At 29.1% G+C, this 11,951-nt stretch overlaps 1 protein-coding gene across 1 annotated transcript; it reads right to left on the bottom strand.

Moving 5' to 3' along the window:
• Nucleotides 1-3,728: 3,728 nt before the first annotated feature.
• Nucleotides 3,729-7,980, bottom strand: LOC145181716 (archaemetzincin-2-like). The gene is made up of 3 exons (XM_080056865.2): nt 7,436-7,980; nt 5,617-6,119; nt 3,729-4,165 (listed from the first exon to the last, which is right to left on the bottom strand). The coding sequence occupies exons 1-3, from the start codon at nt 7,848-7,850 to the stop codon at nt 3,863-3,865; spliced, it is 1,221 nt and encodes a 406-aa protein (XP_079912991.2). The 5' UTR covers nt 7,851-7,980; the 3' UTR covers nt 3,729-3,862.
• Between the last annotated feature and the right edge of the window lie 3,971 nt (nt 7,981-11,951).

Genomic DNA, 11,951 nt, shown 5'->3' with positions numbered 1-11,951 from the left:
TTGTTTTTACTTTTAAAATTATTGAATTACTTGCTTAATCTTGCTTTTCTGAGTACTAAGCCAGTTGTATCAAAATATTATTGATAGAAATTTTCGTTGAACACGGAAACAATACTGGAAACTTATCATTCACTTTTATTATCTTGATGCATACTTATGACATTTTGTTCCCGGCAATTTTTTAGGACATTAGTCTACAAAATGGTAACTTTGAGTGCAAATATAATTTATGCAAATGACAATTCATAATGTTTGTAGTTATGAATTTCAACTGCAATTCATCTCTTATAAATGTTATCATATCGGTATGAAACCAATCGTAGAGCGTCATAAAATGACAGATTTGCGTCAAAATGGCGCATCGCGATGTTATAATGATTAAAACAGTAATTATACATTGAACGTGCATTTATTATTAGCCAACTTTTAGAAGTATTTTAAAGAAGATTTTAAATTCTTAACAAATAAAGTTTGTTTTTTTTAAATATAAAAAAAGTAAAAATAATTTTACAACATTTTTCACTGCTTGTAAATAATGTTGACCGAAAAGCTATAAGAACAAGCATTGGCACTAAATCGTAAAATGTCAAATCCAACATTTGAAAATACGTTATATATTGGTTCTGAACGAGTTTAAGCAGAGCAAAGCACTTACACTTTTCAAAAAAAAAATTTTTTAGCTTTAGGTAATTTAATGATACTTAAGATGATATTACCTTATTCAGTATTATTTCATTTTAAAAACCTCCAACTCTCTGCTGTTTGTGTACTTTGCATATGTAAAAAAATTTATTACAATTTGAAGAATGCCATATTGAGGAGAAATCAATAACATTTTTAGCCATTCAACGGGTCATTATTAAAATTATCAACTAGTGTAATTTGCGGATCTAGAGGTGTTCATTTATTAGTTAAATATTATAATAATAAACATATTAGTTCAAATTTATAATTGATGGTCAGTTGGTGCTTGGATCAATAATCCATTAAAAATTATCAGAAGTAATGAACACGTGGTTATTTTGTTTTTGTTACTAATCTTTTCAAGGTAATTACAATTGGGTCGGATGAGTACAACAACCTGCATACTAAGTTATAGTTGGCCTTCCTACAACGTTATTTATCAGTAAAGTTTTTGTAATACTGTTTGAGATCTTTGTTACGAGTTTCGTGTACTTCTAAAAAAAACAATCTGATGGACATTATCAACATCTTAAACAGTCTAATTTCCGTGCAAAGAAATATGTAATTTTAAAAGCTTCACATTTAAAAAATAAAACTTCAGGCTGAAAAATGCACTTTTTTTATTTGAAGTACCAGAACTTCCAAGTCTAGGTGCATCAATAACAGACACAATTTTTATAAATAATTTTTCTTTTCTAGTAGTGACCGGCACTAATATTTTGCAGGAGCTGAAAATAGTTTTTTATTTTCTTAATCGGAACCGGAACTACCCTGCTAGCGCACAACGTTGAAAAAACGTTGAAATAACGTTGATCGACGTTGATCAACGTTGTTACAACGTTGTTTCAACGTTGTTTCAACGTTGTTTCAACGTTGTTTCAACGTTGTTTCAACGTTGTTTCAACGTTGTTTCAACGTTGTGTGCTTGCTGGGTAAAGATACAACCTAACCGAAAATCGGAACCAGTACTGAAAATCAACAATATTAAGTTATTTTTCAATTTTTTTTTTTTCAATTTACACAAAACATAATATTTATATAAAGTTCTTAATATCGAAATTTGGAAGGTTTTCTAAACGTAAAAGTTTTTAAAAATTTTTTGGAAGAATCTGTTTTTTTCATTTGACATATCCCAAGCAGTTGAAAATAATCTATGGATGTTAGAGGTGGCAAGAGGTACTTTTTTTGGCACCTTAGTTAATTCTGGCTTGATTTTACTGAAAGTATTTACTTATAGTTTAATTCGAGGCTTAGAGAAGCCAATTCTGGCTTGATTTTACTGAAAGTATTTATTCATAGTTTAATTCGAGGCTTAGGGAAGCCAATTGACAACCTAAAAAATTGCTTAACACTTCTTTTATCGTTTTTAGAAAAAGATAAATGTACATTTAATTCAGCTCGAGTTTGAGGAATTTCTTTTGGATATTATATAAAAAAAAGGTAGTACTTTTTTGGATTTTGAATGCCAAGAGCTCATTCATAAACAAATAGTTCAAAATTGTTCATTTGGAACATGACAATGCGTTTCGCATTTTTTAAAGCAGCATCAGATCGAGAAAAATACCATTTGTATCTAGGATCAAGTAGAGTGGCAATTGAATGTTCTGTTTTTTTTATTGATGAAAAACGTTTTTAAATTGCCTTTTTACACCTCTGAAAGAGAAGGTGTTTTGAAGCTTCTATTATTGTTGTGAAAACTGGTATGCAGAAATTGATGCAAGAATCAGTATCTGACAATAATTTTGTTGTCTCTTTAAAAACACATGAAATACTCACCATTTCTTCCCTCTCCATGACTCCATGACTGAACTTCATGACTCCAATCCTGGTTAGAAAACTCAATTTATACAGAAAAAAATTTGAGTAAGGTGACAACAACCGCTGGCTTAAGATATAAAACTCGCTAAAGCATGTATTAGGTAGAAATTTACCTTGAAGAAACGTCATTTTTCTATCCAAGCCTATCTTTTCTATTCATTTGAAATTCTTACTGTCTATAAAGTTGATTGTAGAAAAGAGCAGAACTATGAAAAACATACAGATGAAATACAGAAAGATGCATATAAACAAAGTTTCCGAAACGTCAGTTTTTTTTATCATAAGTTGAAGGCAGTGGTTAAGGCATCCAACTGACTTAAAAATACAGCAAGTTTAGGTGAAAGATACTTTGACGTTCGCTGCTTTGTCTCGTAAAAAAAATGCAGTTTCTGACAAAATTTCCCACTCCTTTGATATTATTTCAATTTTATTGAAAATGTGTTTTCCGGTATGGCTTTCATCAATTTCCTAACAACAAATAGAGAACTTCACATGGTTTACACTTCACAGTCTTTAGAAATAAAGTGAATCGTCACTTACAGATAGCCATGATGAAATTCTGACTAGGCATCAAGACAGACTGATACATATTCAGCTTCTGATTAAAACGAACTTTTCCTTGAGAGCAATTTTTATTTTTTCATATGTTGGATCCAGTAAACTTGTGTAGAGTTTTCCGCTCAAAAACTTGCGAGCGAAAAATACTTAGGAAGAAATGTTTTAAACTACAAAAATGCTTGTCGCAATTTGTTAATTTGGAACGAGGACGAGGTGCCATAAAAAACCCAGCATCATTTGCAATAGACCACAGTTGGAGATCAAAAATGAGTTTTTAAAAGATCGGATGCATTAAACTAGCTAATAATTAAACTAAATGCATTAAACTAGCAAAAATTAGGAACGATTTGACCGAACGTTTCTCTAAACCGTAACAACTACAATATGTTAAGTTTTTCCGGATTGTTTAATAAAACAATGGATACGCTGCGACAAACGAATGTATATTTGCTTGCTTCGTTTGAAAAAAAGATACTTGAGTTATTGTCTCCTCTACAGGTGACAATGACATTTTTTACGACAGCATAAAGTAAAAAAGATTTTGCATCACTTTCAGCACAAAGATAATGCAAAATTTCCCCATCTTTCATATCATCCGCACACCATGATACTTTTTGAAGACTTTTCTTTTTTCAAAACTTGTGAGTGAAGAAAATATTTTTACTTTATTTTAAGAGTACAAAAAAATAATTTTTACATTTAAAAATATTCTATAAATAAAAATTATAAATTCAAAATAAACAAAAGTTATAAAAAACAGTAATTTAATATTATCAATTTCGATGAAATTGATAATATTAAATCAAGGATCGGCCATAAAATCGAGAACATTTTTTATTAGAATTGTATCTTCCATAAAAGGACAAACATCGTCCTCCTTATGGCGACAAAACTGCTGCATGTGATTGGTAAGAACTGTAAAAAGCGAAATATATCTTGCGCGAACTTCAAATTTAAGGACCAATTGCAATTTACGAAGGCAGATAGGACAAAGTAACAGTGGTTGCTTATCAACGTGTAAAATCGAAGAACTCATGTTCATGGTGCATGAATAGTAACAACAGTGACTCATTCCCATTACATGACATATTTCATGAGTCATTACCTGAAATAAAAATATCAAATTTACAAATATTAAAAAACTTTTCATCAATTACACATGGATTTTTAGTTCTTTAAACGTACACATGTACTTTTATACACATACAAGTATGTAGGCATATTCATAGGTACACTAGGGTGATGACATTTTTATAAATGTCATTTTAAATGATGAACTTCTGTTTTTTTTTTCTTTTTTTTTCTTTTTTTAGTAAATCGGATTCGTTTTTCATAACCCCTCCCCCCCGCCTCCCTCGAATCGAAAGTATATAATTTACTATTGTCTTCATGTTTAACAAAGTATGGATCACTTACAATCGAATAAAAACATTCCAAGAGCACTTATTTATATCTCACAATTAGAAAACAAAGCAGTCTCTAGAATAATAATAATAAAATAAAAAAAGCAAAAGAATTGGCTAAAAATAAAGAAATGGAATTTTACGAAAGAAATATTATTGAAAGCAATAAGGAATTCATATTTGCTCATCACAACAGAAGCACATTGTTTAAAGTTATTTTTTTTAATGATAAAGCTGTTAAAAATAAAAAAGAAGAAGCTGGGAACAAGATCAATCAAGATTTTATGAATATGTTTGCCGATCTCTTTGTGAAAATTATTTTTTGATGATTTGCTAAACGAGCAGAGCAGTACAAATTTTAAAAGGAAACAAAGGGTTATTCTCCTTCTAAACTAGCAGTGAGCTCCTCCATTAAAATAGATACATTTAATGATAATTCACCTGCAGCTAAATCCTCAGACATAGTATTAGAACCAGTTAACTATTCAAATTTTCTTGTGAAATACAATCCCCGGAAAATCAAAGAATATATCTAAGTACAAAACATACAAAAACTAAGTTAGCATTATCAGAGGAAGGAGTTGATATTCCTACAAGTTAATAAAGCAACTATAAAGATGTTTTTAGGGAAGTTAAAACTATGTAACAAAAGTGAAAACATAACTTTCCATGTAAACCTGGTCAGTTTAGTTTAATGAAAAACTCAAAAAAGAGAATATTATCGTTATGCCAGAGCTGAAACAGAATGAGAAGAAATGCAAAACGATCTGAAATTTTTTCTAGTACTGCACCAAACTTCAATTTGTAAGATCAATGTGTGGAACATGGTAGGAAAATTATACAGAACATTTATAAACATGTTAAAAAAAGTGAAACTTTTTCAATTTATATTAACTAATAGTGGAATAAAAATGTTAAAAAAGTGTACAATACCATGCAGAAATTGCATCAAATAATTTGCTTTTTTGACAGAGAGGGAGGAGAGAGGAGGAATTTTTTCAAGATAACTTTTTATTTTATATCTAAAAGTTCATCATTTAATTATACAGGATCTGAGTTTTTATTTAGTAATGGTATAACTATGGTTGTTACTTTTAAAAACTTCATCATTGTAATATAATATAGTTTCATTAGCAAAATAATAACACAATACCCTGAAAAGGCGTCTAAAAATCTTGCAGTTCAAGTAGAAAGCATATCCATTTGGAAGAGCCTCCAGCGAACAGTCTTTTAAAGTTTCAGTACTATTTCTATGATCCTGGCTATCTGTTGATAAAGTGTTCTCAAGTGGGCTGGTTTTAAATGATTCACTGTTTTTACGTTTTCTTTGGCACACTATCTCATGGTTTGGAGAACGCATATCTGCCTCACATCTCTCACTTGATGTGACAAAAACTAATGATTCCTGAGAAGTACTTAACGCTACACTTACAGACTGCTCAACTACATAATCATTCCCCCATTTTTCAAGGTGTCTAGCTTCTTTTTCTCTAAAGTAAGCATAATGACCAAAACTTGCAACAACTGTCGAAAAAGAGTATGATGCTTCACCAAGAATGTGGTTAAGTTCTTCTGAGGGGTACAAATCAAACCAGCTGAGCCCACACAAACAGATTGCATCTTTTGGAATAACAGTTTTCAAATAAAGCTGAACATCTAGGGAAAAAAAAATGCAGACTAGTATCACTTTCTAAATGCAGTATATATATATATATATATATATATATATATATATATATATATATATATATATATATATATATATAAACATATAATAGTATATATACATATGTAAATGGAAAGACAAAAACACCTTGTATGGGTATTTAAAAATATATGCACATTAAAGTTTTTTTACTTTTAGTTAATTTAAAATGCCATAAAATGAAAACAAATAAAAATAATAACTTTATTTTTTTCACTTGAAAGAAAAATTGATCTTAGATAAACTTGGATCAAGTCTGTCTTGTTATTTAGAGTATTTTTGACACAATTCCTAAAATTAGTAATCTTGTCTCTATTCTTAAGACTAGAGCCATCTTTTATACTTACTGTCTTTTATTTGCTGTGCTTAGTCCATTTCAACCCATTTATTTGTACTTTAGGCTTCAAATATTCTTGAAGTTTCATAAAAATTCCTCAATATAGCTAAATCTGTCAATATTGACATTTTATGCAACTTTATTTAAAACAAACAAATTTACATTAGTTGATAATGTAGCTTTGATTCAAATTGGTTTGAAAAAAAGAGTGGAAACCAATTTCAAAATATGTGCAACTTTTTCTTATTAATTATTATTCAAAATTAGTGAATTAGTGAACTTAAATGCTTTTCATGTTGTACAAAAAGAAACTCATATCTTATCATATCTCTACTTTTTTATGATGTTTTGAAAAACAACTAAAATTAAAATAAATTGTGCTAAATACCATTGTACAAACATACACACATTTATTGAGAGAAACAATACATGTATTAATGAAGGTAATTCTAAGCATTACTTGCTGATTATGATTAGGGAATATTAATGTGGTTTTAACAAGTACTTTAATAAAGCACTTAGTAAAAAAATGTATACTCAGCTGACTTAGAAGCTTCTGAATTTAGTTAAACACCTGAATATTATCTTTTCTTAATTGTGGTGGCAAGCTGACTAAACTAAAATATAACCAGTAGACCAATACATGCTGAAGTGACAATACAGTAGTACTAATACATGCTGGAGTGACATAGCTGTTGTTATTTGAATCTGTCATGTATGTATGTATGTATGTATGTATGTATGTATGTATGTATGTATGTATGTATGTATGTATGTATGTATGTATGTATGTATGTATGTATGTATGTATGTATGTATGTATGTATGTATGTATGTATGTATGTATGAATATAACTTTCAATATGTGATGCACCATGTAATAAGACATTTTTGTAATGAATATCACATTTTTGTAATCAAAATAAAAACCTGAAACTAAAAGCTGCTTCTGTTTAGATTTTGAGTGAAATCTGGTTTTGCAAGATATTGATTTATAATCCACTGTTTCCATAGGAACTACTTGCAAACATGGAAAAAATGCCTCAATAAAAACTTTTAGTGTTTCAAGCATTGAAACGAAAATATTAGTTTCATTTAAAATGTTAGGAAATGGTCCAATGGGTTGAATGTAAATCTTATGTTTTCGTTCTCGAAACAGTTTTGAAGGCTTGACAATTTTATTCCATGTTGTATAGCGCTTCCAGTCATTTACGCTTTGAGGTTTTTCTTGAACAGTATTTTGATCTCCAGCAATCAAATTAAAAGCTCCAAAAATATCTTCAATTCTTTGATTTTCATAAAAGCGTCTTTCACATGCAGGCAGTTTAGACAATTTCTTGTCCATATCCTTCTAATCCATTAAATATATTGTATAGGATAAAATATATTCTGTATAGCTTTCCTTTTAAAAACAATTTAAATGAAATATTAAACTATATATCTAAAATACGTTATACCCTAATACTAGTGATTTAACTACTTTATAAAAAACTAAGATCCTGTATAATTAAATATATATATATATATATATATACATATATAATTTAAGTTATTGTCTCTATAACACAATAATTTTTTTATATAGTGCATTTTGGACATTTTAGTGCATTTTGGGCTTTTTTGCATCAACTCACAGATACCATTATTACTAATACATAATACATTATTATATATATTACTAATATGTAATACCATTATTACTAATATATATTTTACTTTATATTATTACAAATTATTGTATGAAAAATACTGTAATATGAAAAGATGATTTTATGGGCAAAAATAGATGGCAATAGTAGACTTTCCCAAACGAAGCCTCACTTCTAGTTTTTTATATTACAAATGATGGTTCTATAGAACAAACTTATGTGGTATTTATAATAATTATTTGTCTTGTTTAACCTACCCTTACCAGATTTACTCACATTTGCAAACTCAGCAGAAATAAAAAACATCAAGAAAATAATTTTACATGTTAGTTATTGGCAAAATTAAGATATGTTATTTATTATTTGTTACTTATTAGATATTGTTAAATAAAGATGTCGCTTACTAATGTGGGCAATTTTTCTACAATGAAAAGGAGCACAAAAAACATTTTATTGATTGCAACAAATATACACTATAATTATAATTATATAGGAACTTATAATTATATATGAAAAATAAAAACATTTGTAACATTTTATATTGTAATTATGCTTACATTTTTCGAGAGAGGTCAGAACTTACAAAAGGAGGATGATTGGTTTCCTTAATGTAGCAAAAATTTGCATTGATGTGATTTCTGCGCTAAGACTAATTCGCAATAAAACTTTTAAGTAAATAAATTAATTATGAGCATTTGGTTTTTCGGGTTTTTAACGAATGATATAACGAAAAAAATAAAAATTTATGTATAGTTTATTGAAAATAAATTTAATTTAAAGTATTTTGTATATTTAAACATACAAAGTCAAAGGTTTTCAAAAAAAATCCCATACCACGCAAACCTTATGTTTTTTTGTTTTTTTTCAACGATTCAAGACAATGTGCAGTTGCTATTCGATTAAAACCGAATTAATTCTATTAAAACAAAAGTTTAACAATTTCACGTTTGAATATAAATATGTCACACGAAAACCCTGGCTATTTTAAACGCATAAAGAGTTCTATTTTAATGAACTTAAGAAATATGATTGATCTTAGAAGATTAGTATAGAAATTTATACTTTATTCATTATTATTCGTTTGAAATCGAAAAACAAAAAACCGATGCAGAAAATTATGGCGAACGATTCTTTTTAAGGGTCTGCTTTCCCGACTTTTTTAGGATTCCCGAATTGCCGAGTTTATCTACCTGGTCTTGCCGACTGTTATTTGCCGAAAGTCGGCAATTGCACGAAATAGATAACAATACATTGTAGCATTTTATTTCGTATAGCATAACCCAAGGTGCTAGGTTTATTTCAAACTTTCCATTCTCTTCTTTTTAAAAGGTGGAAGGAGTATTTTTTTAGCCACATTTTCATCTCCAGACCAGGTTTCAGCAACTATTTAGAGAATACGAATTTATAAACAACGCTAGCTCCTTGAGTTGTGGCACTTGTACATAGTTTAGAACCAGCCAAAAGCAGTGCAATACTGTAATCAATACAATAATCACTTGTAAGCCATTAACGTAAAGTAAAAAAATTGAATGCTTAGTAAAACTTGCTTTTTTATGTTGTATATAGACTAAATTTCAGTATGAAAAAAAAATTCTGGAAATTCTACGATCAGATTTATTTTATTTTGACTTAAAAATTCTAAGTTTTTCTTTATCGAGAACTGCTTTTTTCAGTTCTTAACATTCGCGCGCAATTAAATTTCAAGATTTTTTTAGATTATATGTATACTTTGCGTATTATAGGAACTATCCCAATTTACATTTTTTTAAGAAGATTTCTGTTTGTAAAATTTTTTGAGAAAAAGGTAGGATTGCCACAATTGATAAATCATAAATTTTTTTCATGTTTACATCGCTTTCGATTTCTATTTCTGGAGCATGCGCATAATAACAGCGCTGTTTCGCTTTATGTAAACGACCGTGATGTAAGAGTTGACACAAGTCTCATTTAAAGTCAGAGATTACTTTATATGCCATGGTGAGTTGCATTAAATTAGGTAAGAGTGAGAGGAAGTATATCCAATGCTAAAACAATCTGGACAACCTATTCCTTAAAAATAACTATCCAGTTTCTCTTGCCATTAGAGCTGAGCTTTTACCGAAAATTTACCGGTGACCGGTAAATCGTGAAAATTGTTTTACCAGTAAAGTAATGATGGTAAACTTTGATTTTTTAAATAATGGTCAAAAATGCTTGAAAATGTTTTTAAAATGCTTGTAATAGCTCGACCAATAAATCAAAAATTTATTTAAAAATGTAAGTATCACTTTCCTTTCAGTTAAGTTGTTTGTTTTGCTCTCAAACTGGTCCTGTTTGTTTAACCTAGAGATTTTGAGAAAGACGTTCTTACTTTCTTGTGTTAGATTTTATCTTTTGATACATATTATCGTGGTCTCAATCAATCAATTTGAAAACAACAAAACACTGGAATTTGAGCTTAACGAGAACATTTGGATCTCTGCCTTCCCAAAACATCCAACACAATACATTTGAAGAAACAAGTGACGAGGGTGAAATCAGCAACGACGAATCTGAATCTGATACTCAAGTCAGTTTTCATGGTGGTACCATGGATAAAAATGTTTCCATTTCTATTGCAATATGTCACCACAAAAGTCATTTAAAGTGTCAAGTTATTAAAAAAATCCCAAGTCAAAAATAACGTCTTTAAGAAGAAATCAAGAAGCAGCAAGGAAAAGAACTTTCACTTATCCTTGACTACAGAACAAGATGGAACAGTTTAATGTCGATGAATCAACAGTTCCTTATAATCAAAGATTTAATCAGAATAGTATTGTGATAGTGGCGTTTTTAATAAATAATGTTTTATCTGTTTGTTTGTAGTATGAAACTTTTAAGGTTAAGGAGGTATGGGTACTAGGGTTATGTTGAAGGAAGTAATGTGGAAGGTTGAGATTGAGGTTGATGTTCAGGGAATTACTTGGTTAGGAAAGGGTAAGGTTTGAGGATACTTTGGTTGGGAATGGGTAAGGTAAAATTGTCAAAGGGTTAAGGTTGTGTTTACCGTCCTCAGTATATTCTATTATACCATATAACTCAATAAACATTCTCTTAGTGTGTAATGGTTAGCACTATTTTATTCATTACGTTAATAAAGTTACAAATAATACTTTCTTACTCTTCTTGAAGTGTTTAATAATGGTTTTATCATATTTTTTAATAATGGTTTTATCATATATTCTTTTTTTTTTAAACGAATATCTCTTCTTCTTTTTCTTTGTTTGAAACGGATAAAACTTCTGTTTATTCTTCTTTAATCAATATTTCTACTGACTTTTGTTTAATTCTTTATTTCTTCTCTTTATAAAAAATTTCTTTTTTTCTTCGGTCACTTATGAAACTTCTTGTTTATCCAAAAATTCTTCAACCACAAAAATTCTTTCTCTCCAAAAATTCTTCTTTAAAACTTTGTTAAAAACTCTCTTTTACTTCTCTTTATAACTGAGTCTTCCTCCTCCTCTCCGTCTTTCTCTCGCTTGAACTCTATTTCTGTCCTTTTATAGTTTCTGCTTGTTTTCGGTTGCGATACTTATTCATCATTTATTTATATGGCAGGTTGATGAGTCATCGTGTGTACGTCTATTCCGATCATTGTTTTTTATTTCATTCTCCCTCCTCTCAAATTTGAAAGACGTTTCTCCACATTTAATTTGCAGTGATGAAGTAGACATTTCATTCAAGATTGTTGTTTTCTTGAATCAGTCAAATTAGCAGCAGACTTTTTTACCGATAAAATGCAATGTTTTTTACTGCTGAGGGGGATTTTTAAAATTCTT

The sequence above is a fragment of the Hydra viridissima genome, unplaced genomic scaffold, assembly GCF_058129835.1.
Source record: "Hydra viridissima isolate aposymbiotic clone 2 unplaced genomic scaffold, HvirCarnegie_v1 scaffold_10, whole genome shotgun sequence".
Lineage (NCBI taxonomy): Eukaryota > Metazoa > Cnidaria > Hydrozoa > Anthoathecata > Hydridae > Hydra > Hydra viridissima.
This window is presented reverse-complemented; position numbering and strand designations above follow the sequence as displayed.